Source organism: Prunus persica, chromosome G1 (genome assembly GCF_000346465.2).
Source record: "Prunus persica cultivar Lovell chromosome G1, Prunus_persica_NCBIv2, whole genome shotgun sequence".
NCBI lineage: Eukaryota > Viridiplantae > Streptophyta > Magnoliopsida > Rosales > Rosaceae > Prunus > Prunus persica.
The window spans coordinates 46,617,642-46,645,371 of NC_034009.1; the positions used below are offsets into that span (position 1 = coordinate 46,617,642).

Consider the following 27,730-nt stretch of genomic DNA (forward strand, 5'->3'; position numbering starts at 1 on the left):
ATCAATCCAATAGCAGTCAATTTTTGTGCAATAAAAAAAATCGAAAAAAAATAAAAACTTACCAAAAAATTACTGATTTTTTTTTCTTCTATAAATACCAACCAATACTCTTCACTTTTAACACCAAATCCTCATACATTTTTTTTTTCTACAAATACCAACCAATACAACTAATAAAATAAAATCTTATCCAAAAATATTATCAAAATTAATTGTTTAGGTAAAAAAAGTTGTGAAAAAAATATAAAAAATGAATAATATTTGCCATGGCGAAGGGCAACTATTGAAAACACACATTGCTTAATTTGGCAAGGGCAGCCACTATTCACCTAAATAGTAGCTGCCCTAGTCCCCCCTTGCCATGGCAAGGGACAAACTGCTGGAAGTGCTCTTGGAGCTTCGCAAGATTTGCCCTCTTAGTCGAGGAGCTATAATTTGGATGAGAGTATGCCTTCTAAAATATTCAGATGCAAATTTCTTTGGTATAGTTGACAAGGATAATGCATTTTATGAGACGAATCGCGAATGCAGTGAATATCCCCTTGTCGATTAAAGTTTGTAAACTATTCATACGATTAAGTTCTAAACTTGTGTATGGACCATTGTATGCTCGTGGGAAGCAAAAAGTATCATATAAGAAAACCCTTTATGCTACAGTTGAATGTACTAGAGATCTTTCTAATGCAGATTGTAAGAACTGCTTAAATTTTGCAATAAACGAATTTCTAAGTCGTAATTATAAAATGAGAGGTAAACATGCTATTTATGGGAGTTGTTACATCATATTTGAATTTTACCAATTTTATTAGGTACAATTTGTTGTCAAAGAATGGATTCATTGGAATGTCAATCCTAAGCATATTATTATATAGGGAATGGTAATAAAATATTTCAATTATAACGTTTGGAAATGCAAGTTATGGTAATGAAAATGAATTTCTATTCTCGTTCGTATGTTTTATTTTTATACATTGTCATTGCTAAACTTTTTAGCTTTCTTTTCTTTTTCCTATTTCTTGTGAATTGTCGACTACCTAGTTCATCATAGGGACTAATAAGAAAACGTCAATTCTAAGGAAAAGAGGTGTTTGGTTCGCAGGAAAAATGAGTTTAAAAATGAAAAATTATTTACTTTTCCATGTTTGGTAGGCTCCAGTTCGGAAACAAGTTTTTAGACTGATGAAAAAATAAGCGGAAAATGAAACCCTCCCTTTTTCATTGAATAAGTTTATACAATAATTTCCTTTTTTTCTATTTTGTTCACTTAGCTAGTGGTTGAAAAGGAAAGCAACTAAGAAATAACACACCGAGTCGGTGTCACCAGCATTATAATGTTTCCTCCACGGCGAAAGAGCACACCTCCAATAAGTGCTTACTATCACCCTTCAGCAATGAAACAACTTCACGCCAGTCACCTCAACTGCACTGCACTGCATTTATCAGAAGACAAATTAGAACCATTTTTTACAAAAATTTATTGCGACAAGTACCCTTTTTACTCATGGTTATTAAAAATTTCTCTCCATCAAAGGAAAAGATACAAAAAGAGGCTCCAAGCAATATAGAATTGTAGAAAAATACTGCCACGATGGCAAATTTAAGATTAAGCAAATGGCAAGTTGGGTCTCTAAATTGCAGAAGATAGTTCCTTTGTCTAGCACATAGGCGGAGTATGTCGCAGTCGCCGGAGCCAAGGAGGAGATGATACAGCCGAAGGGCTTTTCTTGACGAATTAAGAAAGAACGGGAGCAAATAATATTTATCTAGAGCTGTCAATGGAGTTAAGCTGTCACAATTGCATCCCAAAATAATCTGAATGTGAGGAGAATTTCAGGGGCTGAGGTCGCGTGAAATGAAATAGGAAAACATATTATATATCAGTATTTGTAAACAATAGCTTTCATTTATATTGTCATCAAATATTGAAAGATCGCAAAATCTCTTATATTCTTGGTTAATATATAGCAACAATAATCTCTTTTCTAAAGTACATCCAGGGCCAAAAATAGTACATCTGGGGCTACTAGTTAATAAGCCTGAACGAGCCTCAGCAGCTAATCAAAAATGGAAAATGAAAATGAAAATCCTGCAAAGCCTCTCTTTTCAGGTATCACATGGTCTTCTTGCTGGCCAAAATCTCTTGTTTAGCATACAATAATTTCACCGTTTGGAAGGCTGTCTGTCACCTTGAGGTCAAATTATGCAAAGTGTACCGGCTACCCAAGATCTTTTGCATAATTGCTCTATTTATACCAAACCATAGTGTATTTTATATTATATTTACAACTCTGCCCTAGATTCAAGGTCCTCTGCTGGACTGCCAATCACTGATTTCTCCGATTGATTAGGCAGTGGTGTGGGCTCTTGGACGTCCAGTTCGTCACCTAAGATTTTCGCAGTGAATTGCCTCGCCTCCAAATCAAGATCTGGCCATTCAGAAACTATTCTTCTAGCTCCCTGCAAGATTCAATAAAATTCAGGAAAAGTAATTGCACATCAGAACACTGAAAAGAAAAAAGTTCAATGATAACTTGGCCAAGGTGTGTGTACTCAGTAGGGGAAAAAACACAAACCAAAGGAACAAACATCTACCTGAAGCTTGGGTTCCTTAGTCATGGGATTGTTACAAAGATCAATGGTTTTTGCTTTGGACTTTGTGGCATTACCACACCATGATTCACACCACAGCCATTCTTGCGGTAAAGAAAATATCGGTACTGTATGTTGAGCATAGTTTGGAAGATCCTGTAACATTAATAGTGGCATTTAGAATGGTTAATGAAAATTATAATGGAATATGTACGTCTGAAAAGAGCCTCCAAATGATGTGTTCCCAATGTAAAATTGTTGGGTTCTTATTTGTTTTCTCCTCCATAGACAGAGAGAGGAGCTTGCTGATGGTGCAAATGGGGAAAAGTGAAATGGGTATCTTTACTCAATGATTAGGGTCGTTAGTTTGTAACATTAACTGCTACGTTGGAACGGCAGCAAGCACACATCCATTTCTTTGTTTGCACGTATACAAAGATAAAGTTAATGTAAAATTCATAAAAACATTTTCATTGCCTAATTAATCAAATATTATACATGTTGGGCCCTACTTGAGGAGTCTGGGCCCACATGTGACAGTACTGTTAAAATATAAACATTCAGTGCCCAAGTGGGGCCCGTATGTCTCTGTCTCATCTTCGAAAATCAATTTTTTATGCCTTAAAATGAAAAGACAAATAGACTATCAGACAGACAAAGACATGCACAAGCACACTAATTCTCGTCACATAGCGTAAATACGTGATCATGCAACCAAAAGAACTGTGAATTATGAGCTTAACTACTTGCCTGATCAAGATTAGATAGACTGTTAGGGTCCTTGCTAAGAGTCTCATAGAAAACTCTCAGATTATCTCCTGCTGCAGTCTCTCGAAATTTCTTCAAATCAACAACGTACAAAGCACTGCACAAAATCAACACATCAGCTCCGCAAGTTTCTCCCTCTTGTTAGAATAATAATTTTTGGCTCAGATCCTAACAGTTTTAAGCTTTTGAAAACCATGATTAGCTAAAAATAGTTTATTAAGTATTCAGAACAAAAGATTGTAAGTTCAAATCCTTATACTTGCAAATTTTCAACATAAGTTGAATTCCCCATGTTGAGCCCTCTAGTGGTAGGGAGAAGTCCACATGTGAGGGGTAGTTCTAGACCATCAAATAAATGCTGGCCCACATCCTCACAGACTAAGCTTTTGAAAACAATAGTTAACTACTACAAATATATTATTACTTGACATGTCCAACTTATGATCAATTTCAACATAAGCACTAACTGACCTTATGTGATAAGATTTTCCCCGTAAATGTTCTTTCCAGAAACCCTGTTCCCAAAAAAAAGAAAAAAAAGATAAGAAGCAAGTAACCAATGATGAATTACCAAACTACTCCATAACACTCTTTCTAACAGACATGGATCCATGAAATTGGTGACAAACTTCATGAATGCATAAAAAAATATAGAAACTGAAGAAAAGAAAAAAGATAAGGGCATTATCGGTAACTACTTGTCTCCAAAACCGATATCCATCCATATCCTTGTTGTTATCACAAAATGGAGTATATGCAAGAGGTCTTCCTTTTATATCCATGTCATAGAGTTCTCCCATGTCTGCCCTAACAATTTGATCTGCATCAACAAAAATGACCTGCAGATATTGGCAAATATTGAAGATGTCAAATATATATATACATATGAAAAAGCACTAAGACAGCAAGTTGTCTTACGAAATATTAAATGGCAATACCTTTTCCAAAGAAAGGGGGAAGATAACATCAAGGAACAAGATTTTATAGGCCCAAATAATCCTTTGCTTTTCTTTCTGCTTGTGCAACCATGTAGGCCACTTGTAGGTAACTAGTTCATACTCAAAACCATATTCTTGAGCCATAAGTGGAATGACATCCTGCATATAATAATAATGACCAAGTATCCAAGTAAGCAGTCTCATTTTTTTCTCTGCAAACGAGCCTTGACAAATGTACAACTTAAACATTTATAACCTTGAACTGAGGAGACAAATAGTTCTTTATGAACCAGAATTTGACTGGACGACGGGTGTTCTTCAAGACACTTAAAATCATGATCTTTAGAAAACGTTCATATCTGCCAAATTATATCACAAGAAAGTCATTAAAAGATTTCATGCTTAACGGAAAAATTAAAATAAGCCAATCTCATAGAATAATGATGACAATTTTTCTTGTTGTTACTATCATCATGATAGTTGTAATAACCATTCTCATTTTTATTTCTATTACTATTATCTAATTGTAAAAGTTGCAAAATGACAAATTATTTCGGTATGCAACTAAGAGGGTGGGAGAATTTATCTGAGATCCGTCCAAAAACCAATTTTTGAGTTCAACGTGTATAGGCATATAAAGAACCAATTTCAACACTTTAATTGTATTGATGGCACACCATCTGTGGGTCAATTTCAGAACCCCTGAGGTTTGACTTAATTGCACTCACACCCCACTGGGGTCCCAATGAAATTGACCACACCATCTGCCAAATATTTATGAACTCCAGGCATGTGTACTTTTGAGACAACGGCCTATGGAAGTTCACAAATGTCATTTTGGATCATCATTTGTGGCTTTCACCTCCAGGCTGGAAGACATTAAAAACTAATTCCTAAATACAACATGTATACTCAATCTTTGATTTTTCATAAGAAACCAATGTTTATTAGAAATAACAGGAGTGCAAGGAGGATGAACAAGATGACCATTAACAATAATCCAAACAATGATCATGAATTAAGGAAATTTCAAAGTTACTGAGTTCCCAAAATAGTAAGATTCCATCTATCCTCTAGGAAAATGAGGACCATATCAAGCATGGTGGGCCAACCAATTTCTTAGTTGCATAACTTTCAAGCCACAAGATATTTCAAATCTTGCTTAAATATTACAGTGCACATACAATCAAACATATAAGACATATTAAACAGAGAGAATATCACAATCTGAACAAGAACGAAGTTTTGTGAGAGGGAGTTAAGTACTTGATTTTTTTTTTTAAGGAAGTACTTGATATTTAGTAGTATCCTACCACATCATGACTCTTTATGACATTTTGATCATCGACGAAGTGAATATTGTACTTTCCATTTATAATACAAGGCAGAAATTTAAAATTTTAAAAATGTTGATAAACAAAATAATGATGCAGAAGCAATCATGGACTCAATTATGTTCACCAAAGAAAGACTGAAAAAAAGCATAAAGAAGATCAAAATCAAGAGAGAAGAAACGCTCACAGGTGTCCAGAAGCAATAGAAAAAATATTAATCATTTTTCCATGTCGTACATCCTTTCCTTGCTCCTAAGAAGGAGAAGTTGCAAGACTATCATTACCCAAAACCATAATAGAGAGTACTATCAAACATAACCAGAGTCGATATAATGTTTAATTAAAGTAAGGTTTTACACATTATGCAAACTGTAATCAATAATAGCATATCTAAAATTAGTCAGAAGCAGTATTTGAGAAACTCGAAAAATACATACACAAAAAAGAAAAAAAAAAGCAGGAAGAAGTTGCATAAAGACCAAGACATTTGCTAAACCTAATGCAATCCATTTGGATGAACTGGACTAAATCAACTTCTGATTGCTTTTAATTAAAAGTAAATAAGGGGAATGTACACCAATAAGTTTAGTGATGAGCCTGTATGAGGTTTTTGCTTTGTGCCAAAGGGAGGTTTTCTATGTGTCACCATTTCAGATGTTCAAGTGGCATTTGTGAAAGTAAGACAGATCTTGGATGCAGTTTTGGTGGCAAACAAATTAGTAAGTGAGAAATAAACAAAAATGTGGTAATATTTTTCAAAATGGACTTTGGAAAAGCTTATAAGCAGGTTGAGTGGAACTTCTTGAAAAAGGTTGAAGAGCTGGTTGAATTATCTTCATTACTGGGATTGTTGGAGTACTAGAATTGTTAAAGCTAAACCTGATTTGAGAAGATGGAGGTTGGATTTCTCAGGAGAATTTTGGATTTCTCAGGAGAATTTTCTTGCTAACCTTTCTTTAGTTTCCTAAATACAAATGATGCAGCTCTGGCTTTTTTTTTTCCCCAGTGCAGACAACTTGGAAAAGATTTTGGTTTGGCTTGGGGCTCACCTGAGGGAAATACTTGTTATTTTCTTCAGGGTAGAGAAGCTGCTATTACTCCTCAATGGCGCATTATGAGTAAGATACAGAGGGAATGCACTGATCATATCTTCATGTATTCTCAAGTAGCCTCAGGATTATTGCATAACTTTGTGTAAGGACGCTGGAGTGAGTTGGGTGACTGCAACAGGGAGTTAATCTTGGCTAAGTTAAAAACATGCTGCACTTCGCGGAGGGACAAAGACTATACTTCAATGGTAGTGGTAATGTCTTGGCTGTACTATGGATAATTTGTATGGAATCAGAGGATCTTTGGAGATTATGAAGTGGCAAGGGCAGATGATCTTTGTGAGAGTTAAGGTTTTGGTCTTCACTTTAAAGACTTTAACAGACTTTAAAGATTATCCTTTTCTTCTGTAATGTTGGATTGGGGAGCAACTGTAGTATTTCTTTTAAACTGAGGGTAATTTTAAGTTATTTCTGAAAATCTAACCTTCATGGTCCTTTTGCTTTATATATACAGACTAAAACCCAAAACACCGAACTGATACATTCTAATTATTATATAATTGGCCTTTTCTTGGTATGTATATAATTCATTAAGTTTAACAGGTTACTTGTATCCACCAGTAGAGACAAATATTAACCTGACTCAGACCAATACTAAATTATATATTTCTATTATGTTTATGTATACAACTTGTTATTGATTTCCATTAACTAAGTACCAATCTATAGTTTGTTATGGCTGCCCATTGCAATGATTGAAGAAATGACACGTGGTACATTGCAATTTTACCAAAAACAGAATAACAGCAGTTCAACAATGTTAATACAATCCCGTGAAGAAAAGAAAGGAATTACCAAGATTCCTTACCACTGAAGTACTTCCACTCTTTTTTGATTGTTCAGCAGCACCAATAAAACCAGAAGCCCATTTCAAGAAGTTGGTGTTCCAGCTACTTCCCTACAACAACGGAAAGAAAAATAAAAATAATAACATTTCTAAGACTACACACTAAGACAATATTTGGTCACAACAGTAGTAGGAATTAGGACAATATTTCAAAAGTAATAACAAGAAGCACTCACCTCCTTATTATCCTGTGTGTTGTCTTCGACATCAGACACTAGCAAATTTTCATGCTCCTTTCCCTTTTTCTTCGCTACTTCCAGGTGAACTACTTTACCCCGCAAATCATTTATGGTGATACGTTTGGAAAATGTTTTGCTTCCACTTCCGTCACCATTATCTTTCAGAACATAAAGTTCCGAACTTCTACCAGGAGCAAGTTGCAAGTACCAAACCCCAGGAGACACTTTCATTTGCCAATATCCCAGATTGGCCATCACAAGAGTATCAACCAGGTGAGGTGTACTCTTAGTACCAATAATCAACTGAAGGCCACGGGGAGGATCATGATCTTTCTCAGAACAATGACCTGGTTAAGACGACTTGTCAGTACATATGACAACATAGTAGTAACCCTCACCGCACCCTTAACTTGCAGTAAAATTGTAAGGTAATGCCGAGTTACAATTCATCTCAAGAGAACACAATCATACCCGTAAGGACAAGAGCTTCAAGCTCAAACACAGCTTGTAATGTCCGTGTCTCACCAAGATTCTCAAGCAAAATATTATCCAAGTCATGGCTGTATGTATAATTAGAAATAAATTTAGTAAAGGACAAAGCATAAAAAGTGGTAGTCATAACATAAATTCTTCTACATTTTGTTTGAATCAGTCAATGACAGTATGACAGAAACTACAAACTTGTGTTAATGGAGAAACTCACACTGCAATAACAGGCTCAACTAGCCATGGGTCAGGAACATCAAGATTCATTGTGAGAGTTTTGGACAGTGGCATGTTTGCAAAAAAGGCTTTTGGCCCATTTATTGTGTAGTCGGTGCTGCTGAAGTCATCCTGCAAATATGATGACAAAGAGTCTGATACAGGAGTCTACATTCCAATGGAAACAAAAGTATTGGGCTTATAGAAAACTAGTCATCTAGCATACCACTGTTGGTACCACGTATCTGTAATAATTCTTCAGAGGAAGATCGACAAGAGAACTCTGAAAAGAACTCAATTGTTAGAATGTGGAGAATATTAACTGTGCTGTATTAACAGAAGCAATGAAAGAAACATATACACCTAGCCATGAATTTACAAAAATACCAAAACCAAACAATAGACCATCTTTGGTTTATCGATGGCAACAGTCATAAACAGTACTGTATCAACACATGGATACACTGAAAAGGCAAAGGACAGGCTTTCTATTATTTGTAAATCAAAACTCATGAACTGCTTGAATATCAAATCAAACAGGTAACAACACACCGTGACCTATGGAAAAGGGTCAAACCTCAAAAAGATAAAGCCACAATAAAAAGGCTATACCAATCATGAGTCAATTATTCATTCATGAAAATTTGTTTCTCATTCCATTTAAAAATAAAAATAAAAAGGCTATACCAATCATAAGTCAATTATTCATTTGGTAGATCAACTTGAATGTGACTTTTTAATTCTGTTGGCAGGTCAACTGGATGGTAAACCAAACACTCTGGCAAGGAAACCTAAACATTTATAACATTTGATCAGATTTATTTCCATTTGTGGGATTTATAACAGTGCGGCAGATTCAAGGTGGGAAATGGGAATAGGGTCAGATTTTCGGGAGGATAGTTGGGTGAGGGAGGGGGTGTTGAAGGACATTTTTCCGCGCTTGTTTGCGCTGTCTTCAAAGCATACCTTAAGCATTAACTGTTTTATGGATACTCAGGTTTTTCTTCATAATTGGGACTTTGGGTTTAGGAGAAATCTGAATGAAAGGGAGACTGCCGAGGTGATCAAGTTGCTGGAAACTCTGGAAGGTATCAGATTGTGTGCTTCTAAAAGGGATAGGAGAAGGTGGGATCTAGAGGATTCGGGATCTTTCACATGCAAGTCCTTTCAGTCCTTTTTGCGCAACAAGGGGAGGGCAGAGACCTTTCCTCCTTTCTCTCTTGTGTGGAAGGCCAAGTCTCCCCCTAAGGTCAAAGTCTTTGTTTGGTTGGTGGCGCTTGGGAAAGTTAACACATCGGATCTTGTCCAAAGGAAAAGACCCTTTATGTACCTGTCTCCTCAATGGTGTGTGTTATGTAAGCTTTGTGAGGAGAGTGTGGACCACCTTTTCTTACATTGCCCTTTTTCCTTGAGTCTTTGGTGGCTCTTGTGGAGGGAGGTTGGGACTGTTTGGGTGATTCCGAAAGGGTGCTCTGATTTTCTTTGTTCTGACTTTGTGGTTTGGGGATTGGGGAAGCTCACTTCAACCTTATGGGGCTGTTTGGTCCACTCTGTTTTCTGGATCATTTGGATGGAGCGTAATAGGAGAATCTTTGAAGACTATAAGGGAGTGAGAGTGAGTGATCTTTGGGATAGAGTTAAGTACTGGGCAGCTTTTTGGGCTTCTGTTACAAAAGATTTTAAAGACTACTCTTATTCCACAATTATGAGGGATATGGCAGCTGCGGTTAAATGAGGGTTTGGGGGTGTGTTGTTCTGTGGTTTTTCGGTTTTGTTCCTCCCTGTTAGTTTGGGAGGTGTTGGTTCTGTTTGTTTGTTTCTGTTTTGTTTTTTTTTCTTCGGTTGTGGTTGCCTTATCCACCTCCGTGTTCTTTTACTTAATAAATTTCGTTTCTTCTCCAAAAAAAAAAAAAAAAAAATTTCCATTTGTGGGTGGTGACAAAAATTGCCATCCCCAAACTTTGGGATAGCAGAAATCTAGAGAATACCATACTTGGTAAATACAAGATCATCTAAGTTTATGATTCAAACAAAGAACTGAACAAAAAGGAAAGATGAATATGACCAGAGGAGAAAATAGAATGCAGCAGAACAAGTTTTGTTGAGTCCTTTTGCATGCTATGAGAGACCAGGGATGGACAAAATGTAGAAAAAAGTGTTGTCTTTCTAGGGTCCTCTATCAAAACAAAAAACTCCGAGGCAATGATTGCCAGATAAACAGATGGAATCAATAACAATATTGAAGAGTTTATGATAATAATCAAATAGCTAATTGAAAATTGTTGACGTGATATATTAGGTTTAGGGTTTATTATTTAATATAGTTGACTTTGTATCCTCACCTTTTTTGTATACTTTGTACATCTTATAAATACCTCAGAATGAGAAGAATAAAATCATTCGATTCATTCAGATTTCTAGAAAAATGAATGGTTCGGATCATGAAATCCGATTGTGAGGTGCACTCCAAAAGGGTGGTTTGTTCCGTATTAAGTTGCATGCTAGTTTGTGTTTGAAAATTTAACTCTATATATATGAGTTTCTGTACCAAAGACTAGAATGGAAAGAACACATAATAGGTAAAGGCATTCATGTATCACATTTATGAAGTTTAAGCAACTGAGCAAGTATTATCTCACCATTGGATTTAGTACAATCCTCATGCTGGGCCGAATGTATTTCCAAAGAACGCGAAGAATTGATGATAGCTTCTGGCCATATGGACTTAAAGGATCAAAAACTGCATCGATATGAATACTAGAATTTTCATTGTTCAAAACAATGGCACTGTAAAGGATAAAGAAAAAAAGGAGTGTAAGATATAATGGAACAACAAAATACATAATCTAACTTTTTACAGACCCCAACATATCCATGAGAATCACCACTACAAACTATACCAAGTCGCTTCTCTCTTAACTATGGTTCATATATTTCAAAAGCTATACTTTTGTACACAACAGAAACTAAGACTACAATCAGATACAAGATGCCTCCTTTTATTTCCGTTTTCACTAAATATTAGAAACTACAATCAATTGCTTACTTTTTTATTTTAATACAAGCGATAATCTAAACTACAAGGGGGAGGGGGGTTTCTCTCACACACACACTACCAAGGTGCCATTGGGGTTTGAACCTAAGACCACTAGGCTGCAAATCAAGGTCCTTCTACAAATCTAAACTGCAAATCTAACATCAATTGTGTACTTTTAAGTTTTAAGGAGTTGGGCTGCAAATCTAATATCAATTGTGTACTAGTTGGGCTCTTTGTTCACAATAAGGGCTCGTTTGGGAGTGATTCTGGCCCAAAATCACTTATAGGGAGAAGCACCTCCCACGTGCTTCTTTATATAATCACTTAAAACCACTTAAAGTGACTATATGGATAAGCGATTCTATAAGTGATTATTGGCCTATTCAGAATCACTCCCAAACAAGCCCATAAAATTTGCACCAACATCAAATATCCAGGTGAACTGCCACTAAAGACCACACTCACTCATGCTTTTTCTTAAATATTAGATATCTAAAGACAATATTAAAGTTGTTTACATGGTATTATGAAACTAAATTACAATGAGACATCTAGTTGTCATTGTCCCATACTATACATACACTCAAAGAACCAGTTATCTGTTTACCTATATTCTGCATTCAAAATGTCAAAGCGTGCACTTTCAGAACTTCGATCCCGCATAGCCATTGAAGATGACACACACATAATAGTATCACTAATGAATTTGCTGCAAGTACCATTTGAAAAATCACAATTAGTCATTACCCGAATAAAAGATAAGATGGTGAACGAAAAAGATTGATGTCAGTTACAAATGGCCAAAATTTATCAGTGATCCCTACTGAGAGTCATTATCGACATTATCAGTCATCCCCAGTCACCCCAATTATATGGACGGCTCCCTTATATCAAATTCATTTGCACTGGATCATCCAAATATATGGAAAGTCCAACAAAATAGGGAAATCCAAGATCAGGACTTGTACCAATACCCAAAACTCAAAACTGAATACATGTAATACAATCCTCAAGGAGAACTGGGTCATGGACCAAACTTGTGAATATGGCATGCAATAACTGAGATTCAAAAACAATAAATAAATAAATTTTAAAAAGAAACATGAAATCTGTAAAATTGTTTGCCACCTTGGAGAGCATGTCATATAAAATATGTCTTAGAATATAAAGTAATTGTTGGCCCACGTCCTAACAGCTTAAGCTTTTGGCAGCAAAGGGAAACCAACAAACTTCCTCACTAGGTATCCTATGCAAGAAGGCAGAAGCAGAAAGCCAATATCTCTCTTTCAGAATGAATTTCTAGTTTACGTTCTTATAGAAATAATTAAAATTTGTTGACTTACAAGAAAACGACTGGAACATGCTTAGACATCTTAAATTCAAATACACAGGATCAAGCCAAAAAACGATGCATAATTATCTTTGGTCTCCACAATGGTCGGGTTAAAAACTTGCAGCTGATTTAGGATGTAAGCAGAGCGCATTGCACAGTAAAAGTAAAGAAGCTTGACTAAAAAACCTTGTTAGGGTGTCAGGATCCACATCCTGCCACTTCACTTCTTCAATAATTTCCACTATGTGCTTTATTCTCTGTGCAAACTCCAGAGACTCTAGAAGACGTAAATCATGGCTCAAGAAGGTGCTCTCGTCATTTAAAGGTGTCACCTATATCATCACACAAAACGATTTCATTAATATAGGGATAGTTGCCTAGACATGGAATCTAATTGTAAAGATAATTATTTTTTAAAAAATATTGAAACTTCATACTATGTTTAAGTAAAAGAGCTGAAATAACATTTAATATGACTTCCAACTAAGTAGAATGTCAACATAGAAGACTCACCCTTCCATTAGTAATGACTGCATTAACACCAGATTCAAGGCGAAGTTCCCTATATAAAAATTGTGCTACCTGAAAACCATCATGCACAGCTATCACAAGAACATTCTCACAGTAGATTACCAATGTCTGAACAGATAAAGACAAAATGATTTCTTAATAACTCGCAAGGCCAAAAAAGGAAAAAAGGATGAAAAAAAGGCAAAAGCATCAAAAGAACCCTATACACAGAACTATTTGCGAGGACCTACAGCAGGCCAATGTCTATCAGAAGTCAGTAGGCATCTGATGAAAGCAGTGAACTTATACACACTAGAATTTAAAGATAAAAAGCCAAAGCACACAGATAATTGTATACCTTATTCACATATTTTCTCAATTTGTCAGCAGAAAATTCAGAAAGAGCAGATCTGTAGGGCTTTGATGATAACCCATTAGCCTCAGCCAACTCACAGACTTTATCTATAAATGCTTGAGTGCTCTCAGCAGCTTTAGATGGTGCAAGCAAGTAATTATGCTCATATAATGTGCACATCTGACTCAGAAAGTTTAACACCTTTTTCTTATGGCTGCACAACAAGCATGAAAAATTAACATGAGTTATGTATTCATTGCCCATTAAGCTTTGATATAACATTCCCATTATGCTTTGATAAACATACAAACCTATACGAGGATGCGGTGATTTCAAACACCTTCACGAAAAGAAGACTAGAAACATCAGCATGCTGATTGACGATGAAAAGCACACCTACTCGAGCAGCATTAGACCCATCCATCTGAATTACAATGAAATAAATAAATACAAAACAGAAAACAACATCTATAATTATGATGATGGTGATGAACACGTTTAGGGTGAAATTATGACAGCAAAGATATAATATTAATTTAAATTATGCAAGTGTTCAAAACTTAACCAGATAGTATAACCCTTCATGAAGCAGCTTCATCCCTTTCTTTGATGCAACATTAACAGCTAGAAGATGAGTCACAGGCTTCAAATCATCCATAGCTGGGTGGAATCAAATGACCCACCAGTTAGAATTAACTGAGCAAAATTGTATGCACGAACTAAAGGTTTTTACTTAGAAACAGCTTACTTTCGGGAGAATGCAAATAGTTAATATCATTTAAGACACCTTCTCCTCCAAGAACATATGTAGACAGAGAAACGAACCTTGGTTTTCCACCAGCAATAATCTACATAAAACAAAAAGAAAAATAAAATAAAAGAAAAAAATATACTACATGTTAAATCATTGCAATACATAAACAATCATGACTCTAATTAAAGCATTCTAAATTTTGAATACAATTATTCTAAAATGCTCACCTGTGGATTATAGCGAGTAGTACCACTTTCTGATAAAAATTTATCAAGAACATCTGTTCGAGAATTTATATGCCCATAGTAAACTTGCTCCTGTATTCTGGGTAGCTCATCATTCATGGAATTTATAAGGGCCTCCTGATCAATGTAAACCAAAAAGACTTAAGGTTTATACCATCTAGGAACAGTGGACATATTCAAGAACTAGAAGAGGCTACACATGCTATGGATGTTTCAAAAGAAGTTATTGTAGATAGAAGTAGGATAGAGAAGGTTAGGGAGCTAGTGAAAATAGAGTTTAATTACTATGTTGCCCTCAATTTCTAAGTGCATTATTCAGCTTATCTAACATCAAAACGGTAAAAATGATATTGTATTCGTTGACAAAAGCTGTTTTTTCTAAACAATACCTCATTAGAATCCACCACAAGCCCATTCATCAACAGGCCACACTGCAGCTTAGCCAAACCCAGCTTAAAGACAAACATGGAGCTTTCTTGAGAAAGTTCCTTGTAAGTTTGCTCCTTCTCCAGCTTCAGTAATAAATCTTGAGGTGGAGATTTTGCCTTGGATCTACAAAAGGAGAATAAGAGCAGATTTCAGCTCACCCAGAAATAAAATAAGGAATACATATATTTGTTTAACAGGAAATCATGATTAACATACTAGTATTGGAATTCAAATCAGCCGTAAAATATGTATAAACACTTACAATACAGTTTCTACAAATGCTCCTTCGACATGGTGCATTTCAAGAGCATCATCATCAGAACCATCAGAATCAATCCGCAATTTATTTATCTGACGTGCAGAATAAACAAAACAGTCTTGTTTAGGCATAAAATTAAGGAGTATTGCTTCACATGGCATTATCTTACAAGTCAAAAAAAGTGTGCGAAGATGTTAGTGCACATCAAGAAGCAACATTAACGCAAAGATGCCCAGAGAATACAGGGACCATCTAAAATCATTCAAGTTACAAGAGAAGTTCTTTATGGCACTTTTCTATATCTAATTTCTCCCTCCGAATTAGTCCAACATGAGGCCTACTTATACAAACATATTAAGATGTAAAATCTTATTTAGTGGTAAAAAGAATGTGTCACTGTGTCCAGGTACAGGATACAATGTGCCTCTTTTTCTAAGGATGAAGTAACTCCACCATATGCAATACTGTATAAAGTAAGCCTATTTCTAATAACCAATCCAGAATACAAAGAAGTAAGGAGTAGAGATAAAATTAAAAAATTGAAAATAACACATCAAGACAGGGATCAGGTGCTTTAGTCAATTAAGCAGTAGGAACATTTGAGCAGACTTAGCACACAGCACAACACAAGAAAACAAAACAATGCAATGAACACGTGAAACAAAAGGATGCAATAAAAGATGACAACAGTTGAAATACTGTGACATTATGACAGCAAAAAAAGCTACAGAAAAGCATTATATGAGAAGCAATTATTATATCTCAATTGAAATATCTTTTTAGTGCAATTATTATTAACTAATATGGAGACAAATTGACAGAAGCATCACAGCAGACACTTACATTGCTCAAAAACTGGAAAGCTGTTTGAATTCCATGATTCTCCTTGATATAAATGAAGAGACGTATAATCTGCACACACAAAAAAGTGTTTCTTTATAATCCAGGAGCCTCTGCAAGGAAAACCTTTTTCAAGAATCGCTACTGTAAGACATGAAAAGTAGTTTGTATGATAGGGGCATACGGAAGGTTGCTAATATTAGAATGTGAGCATCCAATCCAAAACCAATTGGCAATGTGTGGAGACGCCAGAGATCATTTAAACCACCAAGGCAAGGCTTCTATTTCTGATGTGGAATAATACTCTCAACACACGCCCTCACATGTAGCATCTCTTAAGACTAACACATGGACAACACATGTTATTTGGTGACGTGAGAGCACATGTGGCTGTTAGCCAACACGTGGATAGTCTGCTCTAATATCATGCTAGAATGTGTGACCACTTGTCAATGGGTTGAAAGGAACAAGATCTTTTAAGGTATTATGCAAGTCTTTAATTCCACGATTTGGGATAATACTCTCAACAGCTAAAGCATAGGAGGAAATTAAATACACAAAAGAGTGACAAAATAAGAAAGGTAGAGAAGAAATTACCAAGCTGGATATATCCTCCTCAATTTTACTGTCATCTTCACCGCCACTAGTTTCAATCTGCTTGATGAACTTAGAAGAATACAGTACAACCCCAAATCTCATAGGGAAGTTATTCTCGTACAAAGACGTAATCATGTCAATGGACTGCAAGATTTGAACAAAAAAAGATCATCCAATAAGTATAACCCAGCAAGATAATATGAAACCCGAATATCACTTATCACGTGGCAGAGAATAAAACTTACCTCAAGACCACAAACAGTTGCTGGATCAATAACAGAAATTGCATAGAAAAGGTTTTTACGGATATAACGTAGCTGTCCTGGGAACACTGGCATCAAAATCTACACCCAAATATATTGTAGAGATCATATTTCCAGAAAAACATAGGCATATGATGTCATCCAAAGTTGAGAGAGAGGGGCTGAAAGAAGCTATATATCCACCTCATTTAGATTATTCCTCCATCGTTTATACATAGCATCTTCTTCCAAGTTATTTAGATAATGAACATGATTTGAACGAAAATCTACACGGAGCATATTAGATTCTGGAGGAGGCACAGTCGACAGGAGTTTCCTTGCAGTGCTATGAGGAATCTGTGATAATTGATAGTAACAATATATCAAGCTAACTTCAAATCTATGGTATAATTCATTGAACAACACTGTTCAACACTACTATATATCAAATTTGAAAGAAGACCTACAGGACTACACCAGGAGCTTAGTCAGCTCAAAGTCAGATATACAAAGACATTAGACAAAGCCCAACCCAGCCCAAAATTAATATCTGAGTTGGAATTAACCCATGAATTGGATGTTCATCTGCCCATCTCAGCCTCAACCACGTTAAATATTTTAGGCATCCAGAAATAGGAACAAATAGTACAAATGAGTGTCATACCAACCCAAGGATCCCCAGCAATGTACTCTATTCAAAAGTAGCAAACTGACTGAAAAAGAAGATTGATGAAAGTGAAGGTGATATCCCTAACTCAGATCACCTTTAAATAACATTTTAATCTAGAAGCACCAGACCATTCTTTTAATCACATTTCACAAAGATATAAAAATATAAAAACAAAAATTGCTTCCATAAGACAAATAGTTTGTAAAAAAGGGAGGGAAAGGGGGCCAATAGCACAAATTTATACCCCCTTCAACAAAAACAAAAAAAAAAAAAACAAAAAAAGATGCTCCGATTTAAGACATAAAAACTAACATTGTGTGAATCCTAAAATTGAAGGTTTAGCATTTCATTTTATGGGAGTGAACCACATATGAGCCCATGATATGCACTCTTCCAGCTAATCATAGCTAAGATTGAACTCCATTCACCTTCAATTTTGAAAACTGATCCGCCAATGATAAATCCTGATGTACCAAGTCAACCAACCTACGAAATATTAAGGAAATGCAATGTCAGTGGTTGAACAGACTAAGTTGAGCATTAAACTTGTAAACAGTCGTGTCAAATGAACAACAGAAAAGTATAAAGGTGACAGGAACAGAGCTGGACATATAGATACCAACTCAAGCACCTCTTACTGTAATAACAATTGATACCATTTTCAATCAAACGTTCTCCACTAAAATTGATAAATGACATTCAAATTTACAACAATGCATGGTTTTCTCAAGATTTTGGACAATCTATAGGCAAAGAAAAAGGTAAATTCAATCAATACAAGTAGTCTGCTTTAACAGAAAATACTCAGGCAAGGTTAGGAGTGCAATTTCAAGAGTTTATTTTATGAGCAACAAGCAAATCAATTACAGTGAAGTACTACACAATCTACCCACCTATACTGCATCTAAAATTTGCCTATCTTTCACAAAAGCGCCTTCAGAAGGCAAGACCATAACCCCCAAAAACTTCTCTTAATCTAAAAGGCAAAAACATGTCATACACCTGAATTTCATTACTAATAAATTGTGACATTTCCATGAGTTGATGTTTCCAAGTTTTGCATCATTTCACTGACATTACAAAGCATTTCTGCATCCAAACAGATTAAAATGGTACATGCAACACGAAATATTACCCACGGAGGATCGTAAAGATCAGCACAAGCATGAAAGACAGACTCGAATAGGACAACATCACAAGACTCTTAAAAGGGTTGATGAATACAATTTTGAACAAGCTAATGGTGAATGATGTGAAATTTTAATGTGGTGAGATTTCTTATGAAGGTAATCTATTATCAGATACATGGTTAGTAGAACATAATAAGATGTATTCATACTGGTAATGAGATGCAATAGCAGATTCACCTAGGACTGTTTTTATATGGGAGAATTTTCAGTTTCTAAATTATCCTACATGCTTTTCTTGATTTCGCTTTAGAAAATCTAGGCTCCAACGGTGATTGGAGTAACATTTAATTATCTTGCAGCTGCAAGAAGGGTTATATTTATGTCTATTTTTTGGGGTTGTTTTTCTTATTGGGTCTGTGTACATGAGGTGGAATCAGGGGCCATTTCAGATCTGTGCTTGTTGTGGGTCCATGGCTGGAAAGGAAATAATCCAGAGTGGACTCATGAGAACTCAGAGACGAATCAAGGAATTGCAGGCAATATGGTTAAGAGAAGATTTGGAAAATTTTCAGCAGCAGCAGAAGTAGATGGAAGAGCAATTTAACGTGGCACTATTTTTAAAGGTGAGAGTTTTCAGTTTCTAAACTATCCTACAGACTTTCCTTGATTTGCCTTTAGAAAATCTAGGCTCCAGGCTCCAGCAGTGATCTTAGTAGCAGTTACTCATCCTACAGCTGCAAGAAGGGCTCTATATATCTATTTTCTAGGGTTCTTATAGGGCCTTTTTACATCATAATGACGGGAGTATGGGTTATGTTTATCCATTGAGTCATACTATAAAAATTTTTAAACAAAATTAGACCCTAATGGTAATTGAAATCTGCAAGAAGTTTTTTTTTCACAAAAAAAGAAAAGAAAGAAAGATTACAAAATAATATTAAACCATATCATGTACGATTGAAAAATTATCCTGTCACCCTCCTCAAGCTCATAATACAATTAAAGCAACTTAAAGTCTGTCTAGATCACACAAACATTTGTCAAATCAAAAGAAATCCTACACATCTAAATTGGTTAAAACAGACAACCACATGCATCATCATCAGTGTGATAATACAAACTGTGAGAATTACGCAAGTTCTTCAGTGTGAAATGATAAAAAGAAAATCAGTAAGAGAAAAAACATTACAGATAAAGGTCAATATCTTCAATATTGAGTAAAGCACCATTCAGAGCCATTAAGGACTTGCCAGGTGGGATCATTCTCTGGTTTGCACTTATTTCATCTTTAACTGAATCATTGAGCTGTAAAGCAAAAAGCTTGGTGAATTGATGACAACAGCAAAAACAAAATATCTATTCTGGAAATATTTTCACCATGAGGAAGAAGAAATTTTATAAGATTCATGTCAAATTCAAACTGTACAAAAATGCTTTACCTTCATGCGAGATAAGGAAGAGACAATGCTTGGAAAATTTTGATTAATTTCCTGCATTGCGTGCAAGGGATCAGAGGCATGAACTATCCTCTGTGCAGTTTGATGTCCTAAATCTGTTCAAAAGAGTACTATTTAGCATACTGCACTTCATCAGAAACAAAGACTAAAGCCTTAATTTGCAGATACCTTTTAGTTCCCAAACATCAAGTGTATCAGATACTGTTGAAGACAACAGATAATCCCTGAATGCCATTATCTCTGATGTGAGTTCAGGTTTGCGTTCCTGCAAGTAGATGGAGCAAAATAATGTCATCCTTTATGGTGACTGGGTGGAAGTTCTGAACTTCAAATTATCCATTCCCCACACTACAATAATTCCATACGAAGTTATAGAATTCCATTTTTTGATAAAATTGAATTGTTAAATACAGCATCAGTTAATGGCAAGTCAGCACAAACTCACTCAGAAGCAGCAAGTCAAAGGTGCCTTCCATTACCTCTCCAAATTGGTGCAATAATCTTCATATGACAATTGCACCATCTTTGAGAAACTTTGCTTCTTGTTAATGGTATCTACCTTAACTTCTGATTTTAATCACTACTCCAGCTTTAGTCACAGAATCAATCATCTTTCCTAAAGTCTGTCAATAAAATGATTTTTCTACATAATTAAAAGCATGTGAGGTCCCCTTCTCTCAAATTATCAATCAAACCTTTTGAAGAGGGCTTTGCAATTAATCTTCTTGGAACAAAATTAGTTCAATTTCTTTTTTCACATGTTTAGTGATCCGTTGGTACCCTGATGTTGCCCGCATGGGTTAAAACACAAAACCATATGCTTTATTTCAGAATATACAACATCATAAAACTCACAAGCTTAATAAAGAGCAGTTGGTGCAGCCTTCGGTTATGCTTATATCTGTCTATAAGTATCATGATGCTGGGTTTTACTAATCCTCTAGAGCTTGCTAAACATATCAACCAACCCTATTAATTTATAAGTCATCAAGACCATCCAATAAATTTCTCAATCCCAGATTAATTTTCTATGTGTCCACTAGTTTCTTTTCTCAAATTTCAGTTGAGTCCAGTAGCCTTTACTACTCATCTTCCTCATAACTTCTTTTAACTTAGTTAATAACAGATGGTATATCTGTGGATCATGAAAATTCAAGCATAATATTCACAATATGTGTGTAAAACATTTAAAACCACGATCGTATCTAATGACAAATATACATACTATTCATATATACACATTCCACTTTTACTAATAAAAAATGCACATGTGCATGATATATATATATATATCACTTATCCCTAATCTGAATTGCAACTTAATTTCATTCTCAATTTCAAAACTCACCGAAAGCAAGGGCGTAGCAAGTCAGATAAATCCAAACATTATTTTGTTCCATCTTTTTCTGCTTTCTATAAAGGGGACAAAAAAGGAAATTTTTCAATTTTTTGTTCCAGTATAAGACTGAACATTCTTACGCTCCATTTTTCTCATTCGTGGAATGGTGATTCCTATCAGCCTTTTCCACTTGACATGCTACACTAAACTCGATGGTGGCTCCATACCCTTATAGGTTGGGAATTGTCTAGAAATCAGTCTTTCAGTGGAAAAATTACAAGGGCTTCCATGTGAAACTATTTGCTTTCAACAACTTTGCAGTGTTTCCCATCCACAACGATCAATATGTACAAAAAGATAGCAAGGAAGCACACCAACCATGCATAGACTTATGTATCTTATATTACAAACACAAAGTTACTGTAACTTGTGCTATTATATAAAGGATAACAAACCAGAATTTTGGAGAATATAAACCCTCTGACTTCTTGGCTTAGATCTTCAGTCCTCGGATCTTCTAAAGTGACCCCTGCAGCATAAACCTCAAACTCATGAGGTTCTTAACCACAAAAGAAATTAAAAAGACTCCAACACCTAAAACACATGAGTAAAAGCACAACAAAGATTTTACTTAGTACAATAACAAAACAGAATAATATAAAGATGTGAGGGAAAAAAAAGAGAAAAATAAACTATACAAAATAGTGTACAATTCATATTACTGGAACTTTGCAATTTTCTATCCAAAACCTAAGTCTTTGTAAATAGAGTCAAGGCTATTCAAGCCGAGTTGAGCAATTAGTGTGCAAGCTACTACTCAAGACAGCCTTCAAGCTACACATGAATCAAGCTTACATCATGTGTGTGGATGTGGAGGTAACTAAGGACGAATCTCAAGTCTTAAGTGGGGCAGTGTGACTTTGGTACACATTCGTGCATGTAAATAAAGATGTGTAGCCTTTCAAATAAGTGTTGATTTATCTTGAAAACCAAACAAAGAAATGGTTTTCTGCGATTCGTTCAGGCAGAATTAATGGTTTTCTGTAATTCACTCAAGCAGAATCAAATTCCACTCGAGCAGTTTCTGGAAGAGTGTAGCATTGGTTTATAAAGAGTAAAACTGTATCAGTTGTTTTGAAACTGCTCGAGGGGATCATGTGATTCTGTTCCCCAAAAAATTATATATTATTTTCATTCACGCATTCCAATGTCTCCCTTTATTTTTTATAAGACTACTACATGTCTGAGTTTCTTAGAGTTTACTAAGTCTTTAGAAACCTTTTTGCACTGACTCACTTTTGTGATTGACTTTGTGAGAATTAAGCTATTCATAGTCGTATTATTTTTCTAATAAACATATCGCAATGAGTTGGTTTTGTATCTGTAAGAGTTTTACTGATACCGTAACAAACCCACCAAAGATAATAGACACAAAACAATACAAAGAAACAATCCCCTTCAACAGATCAGTACTAACAATTCTACATATGAAACTCAATAACACTTCCTACCAACAAAGTACGTATTGATAAATAAAAAAGCAACTGCTTTCCAACCATATAAAATATCTTAGAAGGAAACATCCCGAAAATCAAATGATACTGCCCTCAAACTCTCTCCAACAGCTCCACACCAAATCATGAATAATCCTATAATATAAAATAAATAAATAAATAAAAAAGCATACCTTCCACATATCAAATTCAATTTGGTTTCAGTTATTGATGTTCTGTTGAATTTGTTTCTGCAAATATAACTTTGGATTTATTGGATGTGGCAGTTCTTTGTAAATCAGCAGATTAGGTTTTGTTATGTGGTAGGTCATTGTAGTGGACATCTTGCCCCCATTCATATACTCTTTGAGTGTGATTAACAAAATCTATCTTTCTATGAAAATGGAAATTTAGATTTTTTAGTATAGAAATTTCGAATAGAATTCTTTAGTGATCTAAGTAGTTTTTTTTTTTTAAAAAAAAAAAAAGGAGTTCCAACAACCTTGAACATTTAATTTAATTTGAATTTTTTTTATCACATATCCACAACTATAACAACAAAGACCCTATACACGCAGAGAACACGCTCATGGATTAGCCTAGTTTTTTTCTATGTTATATACTTAAGTGCAAAAGTTTTCTTCTCAAAGTCATGCAACTCAACTTGCTATCTAACTTTTGAGAAAAGAAAAAAAGATGACATATTCTAAGGCTTGCCTAAAAGCAAAAGCTATTCTAAATTAAAGAGCCACATGAAAAGTGGAGAATAAATGAATGAAAGATGTCCAACTCATGTACCACTGGATAGTGGGCAGAGGACCAAAATGGAAGAAATTAGAAATCCCCCACCTTGAGAATTGACTCCAACTGAACTCAACATCATGAAACCAAAATGATGTGTAATGCATGTACAAACCCAATTGAAAGAACTGGAACTGTTTCTACAACCCATGAAAAAGTCGGTAAATAAAATCAAGTGAAAGAGAAACTGTAATTCGGCACACAGAAATTAAGGAAAAATTATCAAAAATAACTTCTGAGATTAAGACGCTTAAAAATATTAAAGTGTATACTCATGCAGTAAAATAACTATCCCAAAAGGCAGTAGACTAATACACAAATTAAGTTGTAAAAGATTGAACAGAGAAACTCTTCACCAGCATCAGCTTTCCCGAGAGAAAACTAACTTTTAACTTCTAAAGATTAAGCACAGCAGGGGTGCTCAAGGGCAAGAGCTAGAATCAATTATTCTAACCTTTCTTTATAGTACTATCATCCATAGCCTTATACTCCATATTCTTCAAAGCAAGTTCTACTCCATAACCACCCAAGTTTACCGAATCTCTTGTACCAACAGCACCACAATGGTCAATCTCCGCATCACAGCCAGAAGGCAATACTTGTCTAGCAACATACTTAACTTTTCCCTGGAAGTTAGCCAATGTATGAGCAAATATAGCATAAAATCACACGTAAAAATTAGCAAACAATTAAAGGTATGTATGATGCGCATAAAATAATGCATGCAACACTCACCTAATATATATACATATAAATGTATGCATATAACAGAGCTAGTACACAGCTGGTAAACATGACAGCATCATGATAATTTGGTAATATTAGTGGCACATTACACTTCGACAAGTTAGTACGTACTGTGTGAAAAAGGAAAAAGTAGAAAATGAACAAAAAGAACACAAAGCTGACACGTTAAGTCAATTATCTCCCTCATGTTCACTACCGTACATCCAGGCGTTATGTGTTTCAAAGAGTATCCCTACAATTAACAGAAAAATTGGTATTTGCCAATGCTATTACATTAGTTCTACGCTTGTAGCAAGATCAGAAACAAAATACACTACACTTATGTTGCAAAAAGTGTTTCTGTTGGTGAGAAGTGTAGATTCAGTCACTGCTTCAAATGTCTAACGCCTACCGCCTCTATTAGAAACATTCTGCCCTATGGTTTATAAGCTTAAATGAAATGCAGGTCAAAAAACAAAAGAAAGCTAGGTGGTAATATAAGCCTCTAATTTCTATAACCAGTTGGTATGTAAGCAATATATGTTGCTCAAGTGACCAAAAAAAATTCTAAGAATCCAAAATTATTTTTACCTTGCTACACCTAAATATATTGGGCTATATTCACCTTCCCTGATGTATTATAATATGATTGATAGCCATTTCTAGATTTCTAATACAATTTTTTTTTTCTTTGAATACCAGCAATAGTCTAAATTGCTCTAAATTAATCTAACATACATGGAGGGGAATTCGCACATGGGTGCAAGGGGATGGCCTCACTGCCCTGGCCAACTCGCCTAACCCACGTTTGCGACTTCTAATACAATTATTCCAAATTGAAAACAAAGAAAAATCTAACGTAGTATGAGTAATCACTCTAATGTCCAAGAGGATATTAAAGTGAATAACACAAGTTGCGAACCTCTTTTGCAGCTTCAACTAGGGTGAGGTGGAACTCCCTAAAGCAATCAGTTCCAAGAGCTCCATAAAGAACAGCAACCGGACTTCCAACACTTGAATCAAAATGGATGTGATCAAATTCGAAAATTTCAGGCTGCTGAAATGAATCTCCAGAGCTGAAAGCCAAGAAATATAAAGTGAGGAATTGCGCCCAATATGGCTTCTTTTTTAGAGTGATAGGCAGAGATAGATAACAAAGCAAAATGAAAGAGCAGTTCTTACGACTCTCTGGGACTGTGAAGCCAAATTTTCAAATCTGCAGCATCAAGGAACAGTGCACCTCCAATATCCACCCAACAACATTTCCCATTAGGGCTTTTTGGGTTTAGACCAACATTCAAGGGATCTGACCTTTTACCTTCTACATGCTCACTCGAATTACTTTCATCAACCGGAGGAAAAGAAGATAGAGACTCCTCAGCTAGTTGTCGATAAAGCACCAATGTTGGAGATGCAGATCTCAGCATAAGAGAGAATTCAAACAGAGATGCCAGTGGTTCACTTAAAATAGAGAGGCCATGTTTTACAATTTTTCTTAAGCAATCTTTAGCGTTATGAGAATTAACATCATCCTTCTCACTCTGATGCCAGACCTCAACAAAGTCCCAAAAAAGGTCTTTCTGTTCTTTTGATAGTAATTCACTGCATAAGACAAAAGACGGAAGCTAACAATAGCTTAAGAAAGGCACAACATAGGAAAATAAACTGTACTTACAAAATTCAGGGGAAATTTAATTTACTGATTTCAATTACATTTCAACACCAAATTTTAACTTATCTAACAAATAATCATCTGAAAGATATGATTCTGTTCTGACCATCATATGAGCACAATATTATGATGAATCCTACTTGAACATGCATGCATTTCCAAGTTCCAAGACAAAATTATATCCCAAAACTCAAAACCACCTCAAAAGTCTCGTCCCTTTTAGAATTTCCAGAGGGAGCAAAGCGCTTGTGTTTATGACACGTTTATTCTGACCTAAACTTACATTCAAGACCATGATCCCCTTCAAGATTCAGTGACTCCTTCTGTTTGGAAAGATTGTGGAAAACTCATGGGACAAATTTCACAGCCCCAATGCTAGTTTCTCCATTAAAGGACTCATACTTTTGGTCATCTATAGGGAAAAAAATTGATTTTTGAATAATGTCACAACAATTACCGTCTAAACTACATAAAATTAATGAATTCTTTAAATTTCTACATATACTAGAAAGAATAAAGAAAAGTGTCCAAATCAGTTTAAGATTGACTATCTCCATACAAAAAAAACTGTTAGATATCATTTACTTTTCTGCTTTCTAACATTTCGACGCCTAACTCTCGCCATTTTAACTTCCTTTTACCATGTTGGAATTATATCTGTTGAGGCATTGCTCATTCCATGGTTGCCAAAACGCACTCCTATTCAACCATCATTTTCCCTTTCTTTTGAATAAAGGCAAGCAGATTCCTATTCGTCAAAGCATGCGCTTTGCATTAAATCATGGAAAGAAAAACTTACGCAAACTTTAACAGACTTAAAAGATGAGAATAATGAGCAAGCATTCACATTCTTAAATGCATATGCAACCTACCCAGCTTCTAGGAGCAATGGAGTACCGGACCACTTGGCCCGAACCGCAGCTTGAACATTCTTAGGTCTTCGATTCTGGGCAGAAACCGAACCAATTCCAAAGACTCCCAAACAAATCACGATGGTCACAGCACAAAACACGAATTTAAAACGGGTCCCCATTTGCAGTTACCAAATGAAACAGAAAGAGTTGTGATCCTTCAAAGGCATGCGAGTCCAAACAGATCCGCCATTGATGAATCAGAGAACGAAGGTCATGTGGGATTTTCCTTTTGTTCGTTTTAGGTTTTTCGGCTGAGAGCGAAGACTGACGAAGAAGACGACTCTCTGTCTGTGAGAGTGAGGAGACTGTTTTAACGGTTGTATTGGTCTTTGTATGAAATGTCCAAGGGCTTTTCTGGTAATTGAGTGTTGGTATCCACGTCATAGTCTGACATGGTGTTCTGTGATTGCATGGCGTTCTGACTACGTAACGTGGCCATTCGTTATAGGCTCGCTACTCGT

At 35.4% G+C, this 27,730-nt stretch overlaps 1 protein-coding gene across 3 annotated transcripts; it reads right to left on the reverse strand.

Moving 5' to 3' along the window:
- LOC18790702 (UDP-glucose:glycoprotein glucosyltransferase) lies at positions 1,849-27,631 on the reverse strand. Of its 3 annotated transcripts, XM_007227306.2 has the most exons (37): positions 27,228-27,631; positions 25,866-26,285; positions 25,606-25,759; positions 24,412-24,583; positions 22,119-22,192; positions 20,493-20,589; positions 20,307-20,419; positions 20,057-20,172; positions 18,166-18,223; positions 17,272-17,424; positions 17,071-17,169; positions 16,826-16,969; positions 16,232-16,300; positions 15,392-15,480; positions 15,090-15,252; positions 14,683-14,817; positions 14,450-14,549; positions 14,267-14,361; positions 14,013-14,125; positions 13,705-13,915; positions 13,350-13,418; positions 13,023-13,168; positions 12,111-12,212; positions 11,106-11,253; positions 8,693-8,749; positions 8,468-8,598; positions 8,236-8,324; positions 7,762-8,111; positions 7,547-7,636; positions 5,817-5,881; positions 4,552-4,654; positions 4,296-4,454; positions 4,056-4,196; positions 3,829-3,872; positions 3,340-3,454; positions 2,593-2,745; positions 1,849-2,457 (listed from the first exon to the last, which is right to left on the reverse strand). In XM_007227306.2, the coding sequence occupies exons 1-37, from the start codon at positions 27,386-27,388 to the stop codon at positions 2,281-2,283; spliced, it is 4,875 nt and encodes a 1,624-aa protein (XP_007227368.2). In that variant the 5' UTR covers positions 27,389-27,631; the 3' UTR covers positions 1,849-2,280. The 3 variants fall into 3 exon arrangements, with proteins under 3 accessions (XP_007227368.2, XP_020420190.1, XP_020420188.1); XM_020564601.1 differs by lacking the exons at positions 1,849-2,457; positions 2,593-2,745; positions 3,340-3,454; ... (2 more) ...; positions 4,296-4,454; positions 5,817-5,881 and having other exon boundaries at positions 4,568-4,654; positions 27,228-27,571; XM_020564599.1 differs by lacking the exons at positions 1,849-2,457; positions 2,593-2,745; positions 3,340-3,454; ... (3 more) ...; positions 4,552-4,654; positions 5,817-5,881 and adding an exon at positions 6,192-6,850 and having other exon boundaries at positions 27,228-27,571.